This window comes from Glandiceps talaboti, chromosome 17, assembly GCF_964340395.1.
Source record: "Glandiceps talaboti chromosome 17, keGlaTala1.1, whole genome shotgun sequence".
In the NCBI taxonomy this organism is placed as follows: domain Eukaryota; kingdom Metazoa; phylum Hemichordata; class Enteropneusta; family Spengelidae; genus Glandiceps; species Glandiceps talaboti.
The window spans coordinates 14,194,466-14,218,757 of record NC_135565.1 but is presented as its reverse complement, the minus strand read 5'-3'; the positions used below and the strand labels follow the sequence as shown (position 1 = coordinate 14,218,757).

Below are 24,292 nucleotides of genomic sequence, written 5' to 3'. Positions count from 1 at the left end.
GACGTCACTTTTTTGGAAATTGTGCATTGCAGGTAACACAGGCACTCGAATCAATCTATATGTTTATATATTTTAACAATTTTAAATGTATAGTAAACATCTACTGTACATTTAAAAAAAAAAAACATACAGATTGATTCGAGTGCCTGTGGCATGTAGCACGATGTGGATGAGCCTTCACACGATTGGTGCGATCTAAACCCATAATAGGCAAATCTGAAGAAGAAGAAAAATACCACACGCCGTACAAAAATAACGCTTGCCTGGGAGTGGTGGAAGCCCGGGCGCAGGGTACGATGGGATGGTGTTATTGATACCGTGTATTGTTAGCGCTGAAGTGAGTCACGCAGAACATAGGGACACGTAACATTTGGGCGTACAGAATTGTTATCCTTTCTACACAGACTCAAAATATAATAACGTTTTATCTGAAAAAGTATATTAGATTGAAAAGTATTCAAGTTATGATAAATCAATAGGTAGTATTAAGTGTGTGATACATTTCTGGTAGCAAGATTCGAGTAATGTTTTCCTACACCGGGAAAACAACAATATAAGAAACAACGTGTCCCTGTGAATTATATTGGTGGGGTAACGTGCTCTAAGGTGGTGGGGTGGTGGTGGTGGTGGTGGTGGTGGTGGTGGTGGTGGTGGTGGTGGTGGTGGTTAGGTGGAGGTTTAGGGAATGCTGGTTGATATGGGGGAATTTTCTGATGAAGACGATTCAAGGGATCGATTTCGAATTCTGTCGATAATTGGGGCGTGTAATATTTCTTAGATTGTTGTTTTCCAGGTCTACAGACTAAATATAACAACATTTTGACTATATATTCCTACCTGTAAGGAGAAAAGATTTAATATTTCTACTAGTATAGTATAGATATTGATACATTTGTAGCAGCAGAATTCGTACGATATTTTCCCAAGAAAACGGCAATCTAAGCAATAATACGTGCCCCTGTGACCGTCGTGATGCTGAAATTTGGAAAAACCAAACACGCGACTCTTTGTCATTCATGAAGAGAAGCTGTATTATAAATATCGAAAGGCAAATCAGTACTCTTATTTGTTTGTATGTGGGGGTCACAAGACGACCTACATTTACAATGGGAAAATCCCATTACTAATGGGATTCGGATCGTTTGTAAACATAAGACCTCATAGTTATTGTCACGTGATTACGATACGTTTGACAAACCAGGAACATTTTACGACCAGACGTGTTGGAAAGCCACGTCAACTTATATCATATCTCATTAACGACTTAGTCGTGTATATGAAACAATCTCCTCGCAACGTAACGTTCACGTTACATAGCCAATACTGTCTGTTGAAGTGAACAGAATGAGTCACTCTCTTCTCGCGGCTAAGCAAGACTAGACTAGAGCTTGACGTGTTAATCTACAAAACGTTAGGACTGTACAATTTTTTAGGTAAGTTTCTTTTGGTTTCACTTTTGTACACCTCCCACACACGTACGCACAGACAGACAGACAGACAGACAGACAGACAGACAGACAGACAGACAGACAGACAGACAAAGCTGTAGTCACACACACACACACAGACATACAGGCAGGCAGGCAGGCAAAGAGAATGAGCAGAAAGAGATATTAAGGCATACACAAACACATTCGCATGTCAGTCGCCGCCTCGTCACTGAATATGGGCTTCGTGCACTTATAATTATTGCGACAAGGCCGCAAGTAATTGTCAAATGTACTTGCTAAACGAAAGCTCCTGGGGTTTGATTTGGCTTAAATCACGATCAAAATATTTCGTCGTCTCCCACCCCTCCCCCTTCAGATCATCAACATTTTCATGGTCCCTAATTGCACCCCCAAATTTCTCCCCAACCCTCCCCCGGCCCCTACCGTAAATTCTGATCGTTCCTAGCTAATATCAAAAAAAAACCGAAGGTCTAGCAGCTATACTGGTTGTTGTTTTAAGCACATTTGATATCAAATTAAAATTTCAAGACAGAGCTTTCATACTTAAGCGGTATTCGCCTGGACCTACAAGCGGTTGTATTAACCATTTGTTGGAGCATACTGCTGGTTCGTTTTACTTCGTAATCACAAAGTCCTCGTTTGCCATTAATTCCCACTGTTTTTTAGTCATCTTTTATACAATGAATTATTTCAAACTGCAGTCTATGTAGCAATTCAAGTAAAAGTGAAATTCAAAATCTATGATTCCTAGTAACTATAGTGTGTGAACGCCTATCCTTCCAGGTTCAATGATCGCGATTCTACTTTCACTTTCGATCCTACAGCTGTGAGCTGCATACCTCGTCACGCTCTGTTATGTTCATAGCGTTCATGTTAAGTATACCTATTTTACCTGTACAATAATTTTTCCCCTTAAATCAAATATATCTAGGACGGAATGTGGTCATACCACGAAAACATACATGTACCACAATATAGCCCATTTAATGAATTTCCGGGTCAAAAATATAACTACTATTTATTCGAGTTATTCATTTATAATCATTATAAAACAGTATGTTGAATCGAATGATCGCTGATCCTCAGAGACAGACAGACAGACAGACAGACAGACAGACAGACAGACAGACAGACAGACAGACAGACAGACAGACAGACAGACAGACAGACAGACAGACAGACAGAAAAAAAAAGATAGATAGATATATAGGGTCAGTCAATTAGACATACATACATACATACATACATACATACATACATACATACATACATACATACATACATACATACATACATACATCCATACATGCATACATGCATGCATACATGCATACATGCATGCAGGCAGGCATGCATGCATGCATGCAGGCAGGCAGGCAGACAGGCAGGCAGGCAGACAGACAGACAGGCAGGCGGGCAGGAGTACGTACGTGTACGTACCTACATAGACAGACAGTCAGTCAGTCAGTCAGTCAGTCAGACAGACAGACAGACAGACAGACAGACAGACAGACAGACAGACAGACAGACAGACAGACAGACAGACAGACAGACAGAATTATCCTATTTTATTCAATTTCCTCTATTCTGTCACAGAAATGGACTGTATACTTTGTAACCGGAGGGGTAGACGGTCGGTTCCACTTGTTTCACTACCAAAACCTAAAGATAGTGGATACAGCCTCAATGGTGTTACGTACTACGTAGTTCGTAGTCTTGTGTGTGTTGACTTCCTTTTAATGCTTTCCTACCTGATAGCATACTGCTTCGACCAGGCAAAGTTTTTAACGACAGACTTTGAAAGACTTACCAATATTGATCCAGTTCTGTTCATGGTGTCCGACGCAGTGTGTTGTTTCTTCTTCGGAATAGTACTATACACATTTCTCGCAGTTTTTATTCTTAGAAAACAGGGCAAGTCAATATTAAGTTTCTGCTGCACATTTGGCAAACTCCTGAAAGGGTCACCCGGTTATTTACTGATTTTTATTATCTCACAACTGTACTTCGGGTTAACATTAGCGGTTGCAATGTACGAACTTTTGACCCAGGATTTACACATTGCTGGAACTGTACATGTGGACCAGCCAGTTAGTCCTCCGTCAGTTAGTACACACAATGTTTCGATGCTCTCATCGACAAGTCTTATCCAATCAAGTGCGTTCGTTCACGCGACGTGTATTGCAATCGCCGTTCTGATGATGGCATACTACGCTGTAGAAGCATTTTGTGTGCTGTCATTTAATGAAAGCCTCACGGAAAGGATGGAGTATGAAAAAATGAAAAAGAGCATTCTTGAAGCGGTCGAGATGTCTGTTCATCCTGACCGTAACCAATGCGTAGTACCAGTGGATGGTGGCAGTGATGGTGGTGGTGGTGGCAGTGGTGGTGGTGGTGGTGGTGGTGATGGTGGTGGTGGTGGTGATGGTGGTGGTGGTGGTGGTTTTGATGTTATGATTAGTGGTGGTGTTGGGGATGGTAGTAGTGGTTGCAGTAGTGTTCATGGTGGTGGTGGTGGTGGTGGTGGTGGTGATATTACTACTACTACTACTACTGTTGTTGTTGCTGGTGGTGGTAGTGGTGGTGGTGGTGGTGGTGGTACAGGCGATAACGATGTCGGTTCTTGTGGTAACGCTGATGTTGTAGTGGTGGTTTATGGTGGTAGCAATGGTGATGATGACGACGACGACGAAGACGAAAATATTATGGATGGGGAAAAACAGGCCCTATTGGGTGGAAAAACGAAAAGAGCATCTTACTTGTCTTTGAGGCGGGATACTGCAACTGTTGGAATAGATGCACCAAGTTCGAGTTCAGGGTCAAACAAGGAGGTTGACATGGCAACTGATGCAAACAACGGTAGAGACGGGATAACCAATGACCATGATAACACAGGCATTGTTAAAACATCAACAAACATATCTGCCACCCCCAAACAAGCAACAACGTTAACCAGTTCTACCAATACCAACAGCAGTAATAATAACGACAATGACACTCCTTCAAGATATGGACCCGTGACAACACTGTCACTGAAGAAAATTCGCCTTCCATTGGAACCCCTAATAGCGTGTCTTCCTTACCGATCGATCATGTGCTTAGAGTTTTTCTGCTTGGCTAATTGCATCGGTTCTATCCTTAGTTTCGCCCTATTGAACTCACAGACACTGCCCAATCCAGACAAGTTTGCCCTTACAGTAGCATTGATTCCAATTGTTGCTGTGGGAAAACTCAAATGTCGACACATATCGGTTTTCTACAATTGCAGACTTGTGCGATGGGTAGAGAATGATGACGAGGATGAACAAGATCAACAAAGTGAAGATGCTTAAAAGTGATTTACTTCGAGAGTTTTCGGGTATTTCCGGTCCCACCTAGGCCACGGGATTTTGTGACGTCATAAGGAGTACTCGTTAGCACTAAGGCTATGACGAGCATAGTCAACAGGTGACTAAAACTCAATAGCGTTGTGAAAAAATACATTGCTGGTGGTTGTAATAGACATCAGTAAACAAGAACTACAGTGCACATGTCTTATTAACCAACATTTACCGATATTTACTCACACTATCTGACTAATTGTCAGTGTCTGAATCATGGGCTTGACTCGGATATCACCCATCTCTATGTTTCCACACAGCTATTGTAGATAGGATGTACTACAAGTAAAACTGAAGTAAAGTATTTTTTCTCTATGTGGTACACTCGTTTATAGCATTCATATCAAGTATACTGTTTCAATTGCTTTATTTACAAGCCTAGCAGGTGGCCTTTCTAATGTGGTCAATTAGCAAATGAAACAGCATACTTTTACACTTGATATGGATATTATAAATGATTGTAGTACATACAGAAAATGTTTACTTTGATGTTATGGGTTGTATTAGCAAATGAAACAGTATACTTTTACACTTGATATATGGATGCTATAAACGATTGTAGTACATACAGAAAATGCTTAATTTGATGTTATGGGTTGTATTAGCAAATGAAACAGTATACATTGTACTTTTACACTTGATATATGGATGCGAGAACGATTGTAGTACATGCAGAAAATGCTTTACTTTGGTGTTATGGGTTGTACAGTACTTAACCTGATCTCTCAGACTAGAGTTTACCAGGCCAACACACCACTATAATATACAATGGTTTATGTATGCGGAACTAGACTGGCACCGGTTCCTCAAGAGAACACATTTGTGCTATACCATTTTATATTCAAATACAGAGTGAAAAAAGCCCACAGACTTCAGCAAGTTCCGTCTGATGTGGAACCTGTTGAGAGCTGTAGTTGTAGCATGAATACGGTTCATCAAATCATGGTGGACTGATTCTCAGACTGGCAAAATGAAAGTGGACGTGGAACCCACTTTTGTATTTTTACGTTATAGCATTCAGTTTTCTAAGGTGATATTTTTATGTGTAGAATTCAGACACTTGTGTACTTCAGGACGCTTTCCAAAAGCTAATGGTTTTACAACAAATGAACGTTAATCGTTAATGATGCAACTTTCTTCTTCGCGGCCAACAGTACTAGTTGCTATGGAAACATAATGACGAGAACATGCGTATTAAATATGCATAAAAACATAATTATTGTATAAATGATATAAGTTTACCTATGAATTCAAGATATAGCTTTATTCATATAAATTCTTTTCAGTCATAAACATTTCTCTTATATTATACTATTCAGTAGATGGTAACATATTTATCATACTATTGCTTCTATATGTACGCATTACATGAACTTTGTACACAGATTTTGAAAAGGACGAATTTATCTTAAAAGTATGGAAACATTTGATTTTCATTACCTGTAATAATTTTTTATGGAGTCATGAAAGGCCATTTACTACTACATCGTATATTGTTGTGTGTTATTCAAACAAATGTGACACACAATTTATTGAAGTGGATGTATCTACTTCGTGGAAATAATAACGATCTCTAGTTTGACATTCAGATAATTCAATGACCTCTACATCGTTTGTACATTTGTAGGAGTGATATTTTTATGATACAAACTGACGGTACAATTAGTAGTTCATAGTGCAAACTTTTCTGTGTAAATTACTCTTCAACTTTCACTCCTCTGGGATTTCATGCATTCTGCTGTCACATGATTCCCGTGCTGAGTCATGTGACCAACCCAGATTATTAGAGTGAACAAGTCCACATACAGATTATATGGACGAAAGCTTCAGTTTGGTTTTCACTATGTGTAGTTTGTCGATAGTTTTAATGTCATTGCTTCAGTAGAGGTAACTATCATATACACGATGTCTGGTTGGTTTTCAGAATAAGGAAATATACCAATTGACTCCTTATGTCTTCAGTAAATAGTTAAGTCAATAAATGTACTGGACATGATACAACTAATAGTGTGTTTGTTAGTTTGTGTGCGTGCGTGCGTGCGTGCGTGCGTGCGTGTGTGTGTGTGTGTGTGTGTGTGTGTGTGTGTGTGTGTGCATGTATCTTCCTTGGTTAATTTCGGCTATATTGTCTCAACACTCACTGGCCGAAAAGATCTCAGAACCAAGAAGCTAAGTCTGGCTAGAGATGTACTGGTCCTTTTAACATTTCTTAGGAAATACATTGTTCAATCTGGGAAAGATTTTGATTCGACACATATCTTTGTAGAGATATTAAATTTCTGCATTTGAGGTCAAGGTCAAGGACAAATCGGTTTCAAAATTATTTTCTATCTATTCTACAATTCAAGTAAATCATGAATGAAGGGATAGAGAAAGGAAAGGTCATGAAACTGTTCTTGAATAGCCGAATTGTGGCAGGAAAGATCAATAATGACTCCTAAATAGATAGATACTGGTGGGGGCCAAAAAAATCGTTAATGAATGGCCGAATTAGGACTGGTGGAAGTAAAGAATCACTCATAAATTGTCGAGTTGTGACGGGCGGGGTCAAGAAATGACTTGTACATGGCCCAATGAGACAGGCAGGGTCAAGGAATCCCTCATACATGGCCGGATTGAGACAGGTAGGGTCAAGGAATCACTCATTAATTGATGGATTGAGACAGGTGGGATCAAGGAATCACTCATACTAGTAAATGAGATGTGGGGGGGGGGGGGGGTCAAAGAATCACTCAGAAATAGCCCAAATGTAGGTAAATGTAGGTCAAGAACGAGTCTGAATTACTGAATTTGAGGAAGAACAAGTATTTTACTGGATCACAAATAAAAAACATTTCAAGATGTGTACAAAAGCAAAATTAAAATTCACAAACTTAAGCTCACTGTAAATGTTACAAAACCTTACGAAAATAGACAACCTCATTTTTGAAAACATTTGTCAAATTTATAAGCCACATAAAAACTGTCTTGATACATCTGATTACAAGTAATACAGTAATTAATCTCAGACAACCAACACATTTGTATTGTATTGGATGTCTGAGATTTAATATAGCCTGTAAGAGACACTATGTTGTGCTGCCCTCATCGGCCATCTCTGCAAGAGGGTAGGCAGATTGGCGAGGGCATGTACATGTATGTATCTTACAGACTGTTTGATAAAGATGAGAAAATTATGCTTTTGTTGAAAAAGAATGGAAATTAGAAACAACATCCGTCTCATAATGACATTAGAAAGTCTTTAAAATAGAATATTATAACACAATTTACAGATCCAATATTTACCATTTGTTTGGATGTTTGTCATGGATTGTAGGAGTTGAGAGAGGGCAAAATTAGAATTATAGAGTACAGTTACTCAAAACAACTCATACTCTTTTGTTAATTACAGGTGTTTGATTTGATGTGCTACGAATCACATCACAGGTCATGGAGTCTATGATCAAATCATACAAGTTGTAAGGGAAGAAAGACACTTCATAATCCTAGATAGCATTAGCCCTACTTAAGAATTGTTAACCAACATATTACTAATATACTGTACACCTATACATTACTGCCTGAGAAAATGTTATGATTTTACAGTCTTGAACTAGTTCTCGAAGCTTAAGCTTTACAAATTATTAATCTGGTACATTGTGTTCATGTACAAGAAGGCATTTTAGTCACTCATTTTTGTGTTTTTGTTTTCCAGTGAAATAAGTGGAAGGAAATTTCCAGGTTTACAGTATTCCCGAACACCCTACCCTGTATAAATCAAAGGTATTCTCGGTACCTGAAAGAGAGTATGACTACCCAGGTGCATCACAACAATAACTGACATTCGATTTCTTGGTCGACACTTCCACTCCACACGTTTCACATGCACTACTACATACTATAGGCACATGTGAGAATAAGTCGACTTTCTTGTTCTATTTTGACCACCTAAGCATGATGTAAAATGCTATTGCAGGTACTGAGATTAAGTTGACCTTCTTGCTCTATTTTGACCATCTAGCTTGAGGTAAAATGCTATTGCAGGTACTGAGAATAAGTCAACATTTTTGTTCTATTTTGACCATCTAGCTTGAGGTAAAATGCTATTGCACGTACTGAGATTAAGTCGACCTTCTTGTTCTATTTTGACCATCTAGCTTGAGGTAAAATGTTATTGCAGGTACATGTACTGAGAACTGAGACAAAAATAACTTACTTTGTAGATTAAAGATTATAAGCACGACTTATTATTGTGTACCCTTGCATCAATAAGATGCACTGACAAGAGGTTGAACAGCCATGATTATGGAAAACACCATGTCAACAAACATCCCTTACATATGTGGGGTGCTGTAAAAGCGTTGTCATAAACCAGAGCTGTTATTGCTTCTAAGACACTGCAAAATGCGTCTTAAATGGTGCCATAAAAGAGGCTGTGGTTTATGACGATGCGTAAAAGCTACAACATTCTAGTTCATAGGATTGGATAACCTTCCTCTTTGATATTGGCAATCCAGGGTTCTGTTGACAACTTAATAGATTTACCCCACTTTCAGTAGGGTAAGGTTTTAGCTCATAGAAAGGATAATTCTGAAATGTCCGCTATCTATCACTTTACTGGGCTGAGTACAGTTTATCTCAAGAAATTTGTCAATGTTCTGTTCCTGGGGTGACTACGCATGGTTTTTCAAACCATTAGAATTAATTGTGTTGAGGCCATCAAGTTTTCATCGTTATCATCATTAACAAATTGCAAGCAAAAAATGTTGCACCAAGATGTAATTCATTGCCGAGTTAGATGGAAACTTTCTTAAAAAATTTAACAGCTGTAACAGTTGAATTATTAAAGATTTATTTTTGTCTTGGAAACTCTTAGGGAGAGTTTCATTATGGAAAGAAATTTGTCCCCCTTAAGATAGTAGATATCGTATCCGTACATAATTTGTGTGTATTTCAAAATGTCTGCTAGACATAGTTTGATGCAAATTGTTCAGTATTTGGTAATGATATGCAGTAATTGTACGAAGACATGATGATGACGAGTATGTTTATCACTATCAGTCCACGTACCATATAGATTTGTATTTATGATATTCTATTGTGGTGGTGCAGCTGGTTGACCCTGTCCATCTTGCGCTGCTTGGGCCTGTACTTGTTGTCCTTGGTCCATTTGAACTATGTTTGCTTGTTCAGGTTGTTGTTGTTGTTGTTGTTGTTGCTGTTTATCTTGTATTGCTTGGTGTGCATCATTAAATTGTTGTTTCATCTGCTCACGCTGAGCTTGTTGTGCTGCTGCTTGTGCAGCAGCTTGTTGTGCTGCTGCCTGTTGTGCTGCAGCTTGCTGTGCTGCTGCCTGTTGTGATGCAGCTTGCTGTGCTGCTGCCTGTTGTGCAGCTTGTTGTTTTTCTGCTTCCTGCTGTGCCTGGAACTGCAGCTGTTGCTGTTGTTTGGCTTGTGCATTTGCTTCTGCCTGTTGCTGTTGAAATTGCTGTAATTTTTCAGGTGGTATTCCTTCTTGCTGCTCTTTCAATTGTTGTTTTTTAAGTCTATCTTGCTCTCTTTGCTGTGCTACCATTTGCTTCTTTGCTAATTTACGGGCTCTTTTTGCTTCCATTTCTTGTAACTCTCTTTCGTATTCAGCTAAATCCTCCTCTGTGTACAGTTCCTGATCAGCAAGATCCTGTAGACAGATTATTATGCGATAAGGTAGAATGTGCCTAATTTCACTGAAAATGAAAGTTCTTAAAAATATCTTGAAACAGCCATATGGAAGCTTATTTCTTGTCCTACTGAAATAATAATGGGGTACATCTCGTAAGAAAATCGACCTTATATTTCAAATAGTTATTATAGTAATTGTCAGCCATATTAAAATGACCTCATTTTGATATCATTTTGACTTCTATTTAAAGCATTTGTATTGTGACCTTGACTAAAATCATCATTTTTAAAATCAGAAGCACCCCTGTACCAGGCTTCACCAATCTACATTATATAAAACACTCCAAAAGTGTTTATTTCAAAGTTCATGCTTCGTTGGAAATCAAAATGTGCATACTTACCTCCCAGCTTTCATCTGTCTCAAAATCATTACTATTAGTAGCTGATAAAAACTCCTTGAGATCAATCAAGAAATCACCATCTTTGTCAACCTATAGGAGACATAATTTCATTTACATCAGTTCTCTCTATTGGTTAAGGTGCATGACCTGTGTTGTTTTCTCTAAGAGATGATTGGCTGAAAATGTTGAACAATTCATAGCCCACATTTTGTAATGTGAAATAACTTTCTAAAATTTGGGTTACTAGTCTCGGGCAAATTTATACTGCAACATATTTTTCATCTTTTTTGATAGATTTTCAGGGGCCTGTCAGCTATATATGAACAAGAATATACGCACTAAAGTCACAATTCCATGCTCTAAACTGAACATTGTTAATTAATCCAGATTGTGACTGGTTGCTCATAAAATGTTTTCGTTTAGCCTTAACTTACTTCCGTTAAAACATGCTCTCTCATTCTTGCCATCTCTTCCATTTTCTCTCTTGGATCAGCATCCTTACCATAAATCTTGTCCATCTGTAAAACCAATGACAAATGTGAAATTTGGAATGTATGTATGTATGTATGTATGTATGTATGTATGTATGTATGTATGTATGTATGTATGTATGTATGTATGTACATGTGTGTATGTATGTATGTATGTATGTATGTATGTATGTATGTATGTGTGTATGTATGTATGTATGTATGTATGCATGTATGTACATGTATGTATGTATGTATGTATGTATGTATGTGTGTGTATGTATGTATGTATGTATGTATGTATGTATGTATGTATGTATGTATGTATGTATGTATGTATGTATGCATGCATATATCACAAAAACACTCTAAAATGCTTTGAGCTTACTGAATTGTGACTACCAAAGTTATACATGATAATAACACATATATTTGTGAAAAGCATTGATAAGCATGAATCACATACCACAAATATACCTGATACAAAATAATATAAAAGTGATGATAAATAAAACGGAGGAATTCATTCTAAATGTGGGTCTAGCACCACATACTTACCTCTGTGACAAATAACGCTTCAAGTTCTAAAGGATCAAGTTTGCCATCACCATTTTTATCATGTAGAGCAAAGAATGTCTTAGGATTAAAGTCATCTTTGTCTAAATGGTCTGTCTCCTCCCATACTTCCTCCAACTGTTTTTTGCTTCCCTATAGTACAGAAACACATGGAAAGTCAAGAACTGTAGCTGCCTCATAGAATATTTTTCTGTGAAGTAAAATCTGCTCAATCAAGATGAAATGAATTTTGTATATTTAGCATGTATTCCACTGCTAGCCTCACCCCAAGTGAACAGCATGTACATGTATTCCACTGCAAGCCTCACTCCAAGTGAATAGCATGTATTCCACTGCTAGCCTCACTCCATGTGAAGAGAATCAACTGTCAATCAATCAACCAATCCAGTGTTTTTATCAAGTTGTGGGAACTTCAGTAACAAACAGGAGTAAATTTGGTAACACTGTCATAGTTCTCATACATTGTAATATAATTTTGAAGGGGAACCCCGGTTAAATGACTGGGGAACAAAAAAACCCACTGCAATCAATCAATCAATCAATCAATCAGTGAATTTATAAAGCACCTGTTTCCACTACATGTAGAGTTCAGAGGAACTGCACAGTTAGAATGCTCTGGACAGTAGATATGTCTTTAAGTGATCACAATTGTTTGAATTAACAATACAAGGTTTATCATCTAAATAAACTGCATAACATACCGGATAGATTATGTTGAACATAACATGTTCAAATTTTGAAAATAAGCAAATATATGTAAGCAGCTTTGACATAAATTATTTTCATTATAGCCTGTGAAATATCACACCCATAGATGTATATGTAAATGATGTTAACATAATGCTCTTTTCTCATTTCATTATTTTCAATACAATGTACTGTATCTCAGTCAATAAACAAATCAATTAATTAATCCACGGAGCGTTAATTAAATAATGACATAAAATTCAGAGGCACTATATAATAGTTAGAAGGCTCTTGAGAAAATGATAATAATGTGAATTTATAATGTGCCTTTCTTCCTGAGAGCTCAAGTGGCTCACATTTATTACCCCTGGCATGGATCAATAGCAGTACTACGGCCCTTTACACTTCCTGAACTCTCTGAGGACCATATAATCCATTGCTGCCTCTTGTATAAGCACATAGGATTAAAGCATTCACATAGCAATCTCTATCCTACCATGTCCCCAATTATACAGCTGGGTTGACTGAAGGACATATCGTGGTTCAAATCTTGCCCAAGGACTAGAGCCATTCAGAAACAAACAGCAGTGACAGGGCTCGACACTGCAACCTGCAGATTCCATGCCGACCATGCTAATCATTCAAAACACACCGATTTTTTATGACGGTATTATACAAGAAATAGGTTTTTGCCATACCATGAATAATTCATATATATGGCATATGACATGAGAAAGGACCCACCCACTGAAGACATTCATTTGTACAATGTTACTAATTCACGCAATAAAGATTTGGCGAATGAGGGGAGAGTCCCAGAAGTTAGTTTGATGTACAAGTACTCACAGGATGATTAACTTTAGGATGTTCTTTCCTCTTTTTATTATTTTCTTCCCATTCTAGCTTGGCTGCTTCTCTCTTTGCATCTGACATCTGTTTCAGTTTTTCTCTTCTTTTGACTTCCTTTTCCATTTCATATTTTTTGAAATCCTGTCGTCTTTGTTTGTCCATTGCATCCAGATCCTTGGTGGCCTACACAATGAATAATAAGGCTTTGTATACACTGTTGCCATACTGATGTATAATAATAACATAGATTTATATACATTGTTGCCAAAGTGTGATGGACTTTTATAAAAAATATATTGTTGCCAAACTGATGAATAATGATGTACTTTTATATACATGGTTGCCAAATTGTTGAATAACAATGGACTTTTATATATTGTTGCCAAATTGTTGAATGATGTAATTTTATATACATTGTTGCCAAATTCAAGAACAATAATGCACTTTTATATACATGGTTGCCAAATTATTGAATACTGCTGCCAAAGTGCTGAATAATGTACTTTTTGCATACATTGTTGTCAAAGTGGTGAATATTTTTTATATACCGTGATGCCAAATAGCTGAACAATTATCGACTTTTGTATACATTGTTATCAAAGTTCTGAGTGATAATGTACTTTTTATATATACATGTATTGTTGTCAAAGTGCTGTACAAGTATCCCTAGCACAAACCCATAAAGACACACAATGACAATAAGACAATCCTTAGCAGTTGTATCATACCTTCTGTATCAGTTTTGCCAGATCATCTTCTTCAAAGGTTCTTGGATTTTTAACATCAACATGTCCAAGTAAATCATCTATGGAACTTTTATCCATTCTTTTAACACCTAGCATGTCATTGGAAAAAAATTGTTCATGTTAATAAATTGCACCATCTATGGATTATGACGTTAAAAGTGTGCACGTATATGCAGTGTATATACTGCCCTCTGTGGTAACATTGAGATGAAACTAAACAAGTGACTGACTATACAAAGTTTCAATGAAACTGTACATGTAATGTATACACTGCCTCAATCACTTCTAATTTTGTGCTATCAAACCTTGTACAATAACACCTGATGAAGGCCATGTAATTTTGCTAAAATATTTACAGTACTAACACTACATGTATCTTGATTACGGAGGGACTCTATCAACATAACTGTGGCACTGCTATCACCCACTTGTCTAATCTACCACATAGTGCAGTATTTTCATTGCGACTCTAACTTACATGTAGTCTGCCTTAAGCTTGATTTCTAAAGTAATAATTTCAGAGTCTGACTCACCATTTTGTCTTTCCATTTGCTCCCTGGCAACAAGCCTTAGTCGATTTACTTCCTGTCTTTTCAATTCATCTAATTTAGAACGTACTTTGTGGTCCACTAAATCTAACTCTTCTGCAATTCTTCCACTCTGATGAGAGAAATTCAAACAGTATTGCATTTATTATGATAGCTTTTTAGCAAACAATACTGAGGGCCAATTCATCATGTCACACAGGTTTTCATTTACATGACAATTTAGTCTGATTCTGGAAAATTTTGGTACCTGCAATACCATTTTACCTCATGCTAGAGGATCAAAGTAGAACAAGACGGTTGACTTATTCTCACATGCACCTATAGTATTGCATGTGTAGCACTGGCTCGGAAATGTGTGTGTCAACAATAAGATCAAATAGTCATTATAACAAACCTAGGTGGTAGAATTCTATCGCAGACTTGCAGGTACCGAGAATAACAACACAAAGTGGTAGTGTTACCAGACATTTATTCCACACACATTGCTTATTATGCTGATTTCATACAGTACATGATGGTAACAATGAATTAAAAATAAATTTGTTAGTTTATTGAAATTTTATTAAAAAAACAGTGACCATGCTGAAAATAAATTCTGCACAAAATGTAGTACTGATAAAATGTAGGTTTTTGCTGTGGGTCATCACATGCTAGGACATAGGTGAAGACCAAATTTGATGGTTACAAAAAACAGACGAGTGTCAATGAAACGATAAATTAGCCTAGAGCCTAGTAGGATATGGTGTATTGAATAATGCATATCTAACCAATAATAATGTAAACCTACATATTTTCATACTAATAATTTAGCGATTTTATACTCTTCAGCTAGTTCTCAGACTTATTTTTAATAATTAACATACTGGTACATCGTCTTTATTAAACAAGAATGCATTTTACTCACTACTTATTTTTGCAGTTTTTTTTTTTGGTGAAATAAGCAAAAATAAATCAATATGGGTTTGTTAGGTTGTATTAAAAACAGGGTTCATGTCAATATTTTTTTCTAAAACTTACAATCTTTCATTCTATTTTTCTGTATGTAATCCATTGACTATCTGCTTCAATGACAAGGATATGCATGTACATGTTTGAAAACTGCATAATTTTTTATAAACAGAAATGTTTTCAGGAGATGTATGCCGCTATGATAATACACTCAAATATTATTTTGATTTGTCCATAATCTCTATACATGTACCATATGTGTTTCAAATAATACATATCATAAAGCAACTGTATACAACACATGGCGCAAACCACACATTGAAATATTATACATGTAAAGTATGTACTCAATAAATACTTTCTATTGATACATTCTCCAATTTCAGAAATACCAAGACTACATGTATTATACTGTGCATGAGCCAAGTTGAACAAAAAAATATGGAATATGTACTCTGGTCATTCTATGTCATGACAATACATGTCTACGTCATTGGTTCTGTTGTGTGCGAGTTATGAGTCAAAACGTTCAAATTGTTATTACTGACGCGATGAAATACATAATTCAAAACATGGTGCCTGCATGTCTGCATCTACTATCAAGTTGTATTAATTTGTTTATTTCATTAAAACTAAATGTTGCAAGAAACTGCTCTCTTGCTATCTTAAAGTGTAGCATGTGCTATTGATTTCTGCATGATTGTATGAAACAGAGCCAGTGAACACTAACATGAAATGGGCTGTAACAGAGCCAGTGAACACTATCATGTAATGGGCTGTAAAGAGACTTCCTTCTCAACTATACCTTGATATCGTTAATATCAGCTGCTTCTAATTTCTTCTTAAATTCTGAGTCTTTTTCTAAAACATTGATGACTTCTTTTAAGTACCTATCGTATTCAAGCCCAGTATCCTGGAATAGAAGAAGAGCGAACAGAAATAGGAATATTATTACGAGTCTTGGAGTCTTGGTAATTGCTAATAAGTACAGAAGACTTATCAGTGCAGGGCTGAGTGTTTAGTTGGTGTGATAATCTCCCAGAAGATAAGAGACAAAGTAAATTGTTCCTGTAACTGATGCCTCAGTAATTATAAGATTAGGGGTGTTTTAATTTCTTTATTTTAGTCAATAAAGAGTGGCATGTACAGCTGAATGAGAGAAAACTAGCCAGGGAAAGAAGAAAAAAAAAGTTTTATATCACCACAAAAATCAATCAGTCAATTGATCAATATCACACAAAAAATAAGTTTAGTTCAACAAAAAAATTAGTTATTCAATTGATCAATCATTCACTCAAATAATCAATCAATCAATCAATCAATTACATACTCGCTGCACCCTGTGGTGCACTTGACATGTCCTAAATTGCAATCCAACCAAATGTTCATGCGTCAAAATAAACATGTTTAGAGTAACTTCAAACCCTGGTGAACATACAATTTGAATATTGATGTAATCATAGCCTACCTCATCTTCTTCATCTTTCTCTTCCTCATCATCTTCAACTTCATTAGTTTCTTCTTGACCTTTGTTTGGGTCTAGAGGAGCTGGAAATGCTAGTGGTATAACAGCTAGAAGTAGTAGTAAGACTTTCCAATCAGCCATTCTGAGGAAAAAATGTCAAATATGTTTATACTTTATAAGCTTTATCATCAATTTCTGCAAACTGTGATGGTATAACAGCTACAATGTACATTGTATACAACAATGTTCCACCAACTGTATCTCTTAGCCTGTCTCAAGCTGTGCTAAAACTACCTACATGTACTAGCAGCAAGTTTCTATATTGATCATAGTGTAATCTTTCACTCCCTGATGTTAATTAGTGTACATTTAACCAGTGGAGTTTTAGGTAGAGTCTTCATGATATCACACTGTGGGATATCTAATCTGGTATAATAAACAAAGTTGCAGTGTTGTATTGTGTTGTAGTTGCTAATTTAACATCAAATGTTGGAGTTGTTTGTTTACCATCCGAGTGAAGTGAGTGAGTGTATGTGTGTCATATTATATGTGCAGTGACTATCTAGCCTTGGTCTTATCAACAATTTGTTTACAATTAAACATCAGGGAGTGAAAGATTACACTGTGATCAATAGAGAAACTTGTTGCCAGTAGGTAGTTTTAGCACAGCGTGAGACAGACTAAAAGATACAGTTGGTTGAACATTGTTGTAACTGTATAAGCAAAATGAGAACTTCCAATCTGAGGAAAAAACATCAAATATGTTTATAGTTTTATAACTTTTATCATTAATCTGGCAAACTGTAATAAAGAAACTTTCCAATCTGAGGAAAAATTAGACAAAAGTTTCATCACTAATACTGTAAAATTAAAAATGGAGTTACGTATAAATGTACTTCTCTTCAGTTGCTCCCTGTTTATCAAAATATTTGCAAGTTCAGATTTGTGGTAATGACACTCAATGTCATTGCTATACTAGTAAACATGTACATACATGTGTATACTACTCAAGGCTTGTACATCATAGAAATTTTCATGTGTATTCAAATATATTCAGTACCGGTACTTAAAACTTGATACAACATGTTTGTTGTGTATATGTACATGTACATGCATTTATAAATAATTACTGTTATGGAAAAATTTACAATAATGAATAAACATTCAAACTAGACTAGTAAATCTATTAATGCAAGTCAAAATCCAGATTTGAATACATACATGTACATGTAAACCAGTCTTTCTCAATTGCATGCAAGTGAACAAACTATTATTCTGATTGGCAACGTGGCAATATAACTGTACAGTGTTCCATTAGCATGGTTTTTTTTTTCTGAGGCAGCTCCTCACCATCTGTTTTGTTTGTTCCATAATGATGTGGACACAATACTGAATTACTGAGTGAAGCTGTTCATATGCAGTTTTATAAAGACCCAGGAAATAACTCACTGAGTCTCTGATTTTTTAATTAAAATGAAGAAATGTGGTCTCATTGTGACTTTTAATACCATCACTTTTTTCTTTACCCATAAAAATTCTAAATTAAACCATGATAGAATATTTTTATATATTTTATATATATATATATGTATGTATGCATATACATGTATATATAATATATATATAAACACGTGTATATATTATATATTATATATATAATATAAATTATATACCAAATAACTATATACAGATGAAAACTCAACCCAAAACCCAAATAATAAATAAAATTAAATTGAGAAAAGAAGTGACACATGTAGGATTCAAACCCATGTCCCCCGAATACCAGCCAAAGTGCTCTAGCCAGCTGAGCTAACTCGTCAATGGTAGATTCCTTGGGCCATCCTAGTCTGTACATTTCTACTCCTCATGGCAGGTGAGAAGCCATACTCATGGTGAAATTAACCTACAAATGTATGAGCCTTTCAACCTAAGGATCCAAATGTGACTTCAGAGGGACCCTTCCCATGGGTTACAAACTTAAAGAATCAGCTTACTAAAGCAATGAGGATCAACACACGATGCTACGTCGGATTTACAGCCTTTTATTTTAAATACCCAAATAACTATATACATACATGTATATATACATGTATGTATTTTATGCTCATTGGTATTCACATCTATGATCTGATTTTGTTACGTTGACCATCTCCCCTTTTAAAGTTATACCTCCATGCACTGACAATACAAAAGAAAGTACCAAAATACAGAGTGACATCAGGATGCCTGGATGAATTGTTTTATAGTCTTCGATATTTATCTCAATGATTTTCCAAAGGGCTGTATAAAGTGGGTATAATATTATCTACCAGGGTAACTGGGTTCCTCAGTAATTTTACCATGGTTCCCAAACATTTAGTTATGGTACATGTACTTGTAGATTATGTGGGGAAACTATACCACTAAGTGCACACTTGACCCCTTTCTGCTACCAGATTTCCCCAATGTACATGTACATGTAGTTATGTTGTAAATGCTGATTCTAATACACAGGGGTAAATATTTCATTATGACAATGTTAAATGTACATTAGATTCAAAACACTTTGCTTCCTTTGTGTAAAACATGGCACTTATATATCAAAATAAAAAAATGTCAAACATGTACATTTCTCATTGGGCATCTATTTAATTTTTCCACCATTTTTTTTTTCAAATGGACATCTAAATTTGTGTACATGTATGATGTAGTACTCATATAGTGTGTAATTGTATGCATTTGAACACAGACTGTATAGATGGTGTTCAATGATGCGGAAATGCAATACAGAGTCAGAAGGGAAATGTAAATTAATTGCTTTGGCTATATATCATTTGTACATATGTATTAATGTGGAGAACAATAATGAAGGCAATTACAATGTATTGAAGCAATGAAATTGAAATTTAATCATGATGGAAAACTAGACTACAATTTTCAAATGGATATGGAAAGACATGCTCCTTGGAAGGATCAGGTTTCATTTTACCATGGATGTATTAGGGGAGATACAGCCATTGTTTTACCTAACTGTTAAACTCATAGTGTGTGTGTATGTGTGTTGGGGGGGGGGGGGGTTAAAAATAAAACATGTAAAAACAGTAAACAAAGGTCTGGCACAGAGATGTAAAACTCAGCGAGTCAATGAATGACGTATTTATTCTAATAGACCATATATCCCACATTAGGGCGTCAATCAGGCCAACACGCACTTAATTTTCTTTGAAAACAATAGAACCATATGTAAATTGTAATGTATACATGTATCATGGATATGGTATCTGATCTGACCTGGTTGACCCTACGACGACTCGAGACCATGAACTCTTATCAAAATTCCGTAGAGATATGGCGATGTGAACAACCATATGCGGCTGTCCAAAATCAGATTTGGCAATCAGTGATATAAAACATATGAAAATGAGATCATGTACGGCAAATAATATCAGTCGGTGTATTGTCAATCAACAGAGACGTGAACGCGGAAGTCGTAATAACATTGAGGATTGAACGAAAACACATTTTCTGCTTGTTGTGTTTATCTTGTGTGTGTTCGAATAAAAATTCAGAGCGGCGTCATGCAAAGCATTGAAAAAAACACAAAATCAACACATACCTTATGCTGTACTCCTTCCTAAAACTGGACACAGAATATTACCGGAGTTTAGCGTCGTACACAGTGTCTACTGTACTGTACCTAACACAGGTACTTTGGAAGGAGAAGACGTGGCGTAGGCAGACTACAACCTCGTTCAGGAAGGTAAAATAAACAGCTTGTATTTAACATCTACTTTATGTATATTTTATAACTTATAATATTCAAGCTATGGAAATATACTTTCAGGCATTCAAAAATAGCTTTTACCTTTAATTTATTATATATTTAGAAAAGAATGAATTTATATTTCATCTACTAAGTAGCCATATTGAAAAATCTGCACTTACTTGTGTTGCCTTTTACCTTGCCGTACACCAGCAACCTATACTGTGATTGGTCAAAATAATGCTGAATATAACTGGTTAACCAATTATGTACGATTTTACAAATATCTGAATCCAAGGTCCTCCATCTTCATCATGGCGGAGAAGTTTGTTGATTAACATTGTCGTCGAGCCTCTTGTGGACAGAAACTTCAGCTTGTGTAATTTTACAAGGTGGGTAGAATCCAAAATATCGTTTAAAATATTATATATTGAATAATTTCGAAACGTGATCTCTCTTAAATATAAATAGACAATATGTGATTGGAAATACAGTAGCAAGACATTCTCGTACACTGGTGGTGGGTGTCTTCGGAATTTCGACATGAGCGCTGCAGAATATTCGGAGGACAGAGCGAGGTTGCAGACAGGGAATTTTATTATTAATATTCGAACAGCAAAATAAAGAGACTTATCTTCCACTTTTATTTTTTCTTTTACAAATTACACCCGCCCAATTTGTTTCGATGGCACACTCCATAATTTAAACTTGGCAATACTTGAAATATCAGCATAATCGCATGATTTCAGTAAACTACTTGGGAATAGGGACATGTATTTGATTACTGTCGTCGGAGTTAGGGGTGGTCGGTCGAGGGTTTCTAAGTTGCCGATCAGTTTATCGTTGTAATACCATTAATCCCCATCATAGGTTTTAATAATTTTGTCATTAAAAATAAATATTGAGCTAAAACAATCTATAAATATAATTGATAACGAAAACTCAAAGGGTCGGTTATCAGTATTGACTGCCACTAACGAAACATATTTACTGCCATACTGGTCACCTGTAGAACAGTCAGGGGGTGTGTTTGTAATCGAATCCTCGGCCGTATAGCTGTCTTGTACGTATTACATCTTTAGGCGTGCCATTAAATTTCAAATCACTTCCTTCTAGTTCTGTCATTGCAGTGTTAGTTTTACACATGACAGGACAACTATACATGCATAAACAATTTTATGTGATGATATTCAGGAATCAGGGGAGTTTATCACCTTGAAGGTGATCTTTCCACACCGCTCCCAACCCCACCCCAATATTTAGAGAAGGGTATGCCTGAGCTCGGAGGTCACCTGGCAGGGGTATATGAATAGCTAATTTTGCCTAATCAAGTGTAAAAAAATTGTGTGGTTCCAATTACATTCAATTTTAAAATAGTTGGGGTAGGTAGATTTTTTATTTTAGTTGTAATTTTTTTTTCATATGCGAGTGTCTAGTTCAGGTAGTTATGTTTTTATGTTGTTTTCCATATGGTCTCTGTGTTATTGGTTTCTTCTCATCAGGGATGTAAAGCCATTACAGATTAGAAGAACAGTTTTATAATTGTCTTTTTCAGTTGATGTCAGTTTCCGCATCCACTGTTTCTTGCGAGACTTCACAATTTTTGCAATTTTTTTTCTTCTCGAATATGTAAAAAACAAAAAACTTTAGGGTCAGCGTGAAAAAATAGGTGGGGGTCGGGTAACCAGAATCAAACAACATTTTTTTTTAGATATTCAAAAAAATTAATAATAAAATCACGAAAATTGTGTAGTGTCACCAGGAATAGTGGGTACAGAAACTGACATCAACTTAAAAAAGACAATATAAAACTGTTCTTCCAATCTGTAATGGCTGTACATTTGATGAGAAGAAACCAATAACACAGAGACCATATGAAAAACAATGGAAAATACAACTACCTGAACTAAACACTCACACATAAAAAATAAATAAATAAAATAAAAATTGAGTGTAATCGGAACCAAACAATTTTTATCATTAGGCCTAATGTTTACACCAGAAGAACTCAAGAATACATCCATACCTTATCAAATTGAATTTCAGTTTTGCATAGGGTAAACATGATAAAAAATATATCCTGCAATAAATTCTGAGGGAAAAATATATTTTGCAATATTAAATATTCATGATCTTATACTGTTAGTAAATTTGACTTACTACAATGTATTGACTGAGTATCAATATGGATGTATTTACTTTAGAATAGAGTGACTCATTGTTATATTTGATAACTGTCAACATCACTTCTCTTTAGATAGAGTGTACTGAACTGGTAAATTTGTAGATATTTTAAACTAAAAAAATTATATGGAATGAGAAAACAATCGTGCAAACATCCAAGCAGTACTTTGTATCAAGTTTCCCAAGGTTAATTTGAACTTTTTAAGGTCAGAGTTAAGATACATTGTAAGGCCCAGATTAAGAGATGATTGTAAAGGTGAGGGTTAGAGACATGGTCACGATGGTAATAAATCATAGCTAGAAAATTTTACAAACTTACTCACCTTTTCAGATGTGTCAGTTTACAATGACAGTTTTATCTTTATATCTTCAATTTTGTATATTTTTATTTTTTTCAAATAATTTTTTAAAACTTGAAAAAGAATTTCTTTCATTATTACATATATACCAGAGATTACTTGCACTGGTGCATGCACGTACTAGTGGTATTTTCACTGCCGTACAATACTGAAAACATTATTGCATACCTGCATACAAATGATATGCAAATGAGGATGCAATCATTTTTTACACACAAAATCGCATGCTTGCGCTTTAGGATTTTATGGAAATTTGCCATTTCAGATAAATACATGTCATGATAACAGAACACCATACCATGTGACTTCCAGTGTGGGTACTCAGGGGTATTTGCACTCGTGCTTGCAGTGTTTTCTGCTGTACTTTCACTTGCTACACTTGTGAAAGTACGGGCACAGAGAACATTGCAAGCACTTGTGTAAATACCCCGAGTACACCACACTTACACTCACATATCATGTGGGTTCCAGTCTTAATATGACATGTACTTTCATCCTTATTCCTTACTTCATATGTGTATCTACACAGGGAGGGGGTGGGGGGGGGGGAGGGTGTATCTTCAACTTTATCCTCAGAAATTCCAGTTTACTTATCCACTAATAAAATGTTCATCAAGGTAACTTCTTCTGAATTTTTTTTTCAGTAAAGATTTACAGTGAGGAAAACATTCTACCTAAAATATTGTGTGGAGATCAAGATCAAAATATAAAATACCAGTGGAAGGCAAGACAGACTTATCCCTGTTTCCATACAAACAGACTGTTATACCTCTATCCATAGAAGACTTATCCCTGTCCATAGAAGAAGAAATTGGGATAGCACAATCTAGGAGGAATTGTTGTGAC

The 24,292-nt window shown here is 35.9% G+C and overlaps 1 protein-coding gene across 1 annotated transcript; it reads right to left on the bottom strand.

Annotated features, from left to right (window-relative positions):
- Window positions 1–7,632: 7,632 nt before the first annotated feature.
- LOC144448364 (nucleobindin-2-like) lies at window positions 7,633–20,881 on the bottom strand. Its single transcript, XM_078138585.1, has 10 exons — window positions 20,757–20,881; window positions 17,165–17,303; window positions 16,502–16,609; window positions 14,734–14,860; window positions 14,183–14,289; window positions 13,452–13,637; window positions 11,901–12,050; window positions 11,307–11,390; window positions 10,873–10,962; window positions 7,633–10,490 (listed from the first exon to the last, which is right to left on the bottom strand). Exons 2-10 carry the CDS (start codon window positions 17,300–17,302, stop codon window positions 9,906–9,908), a joined length of 1,575 nt encoding a protein of 524 aa, XP_077994711.1. The 5' UTR covers window position 17,303; window positions 20,757–20,881; the 3' UTR covers window positions 7,633–9,905.
- Window positions 20,882–24,292: the final 3,411 nt, after the last annotated feature.

Excerpts from the sequence above, each read along its gene's own strand:
- LOC144448364 (XM_078138585.1), bottom strand. The coding sequence starts at position 17,302 with ATGGCTGATTGGAAAGTCTTACTACTACTTCTAGCTGTTATACCACTA. Across the intron at positions 13,638-14,182 it reads TGGCAAAACTGATACAGAAG|GCCACCAAGGATCTGGATGC; the intron begins GTATGATACAAC and ends TTCATTGTGTAG. Across the intron at positions 11,391-11,900 it reads AAGCGTTATTTGTCACAGAG|ATGGACAAGATTTATGGTAA; the intron begins GTAAGTATGTGG and ends TTGGTTTTACAG.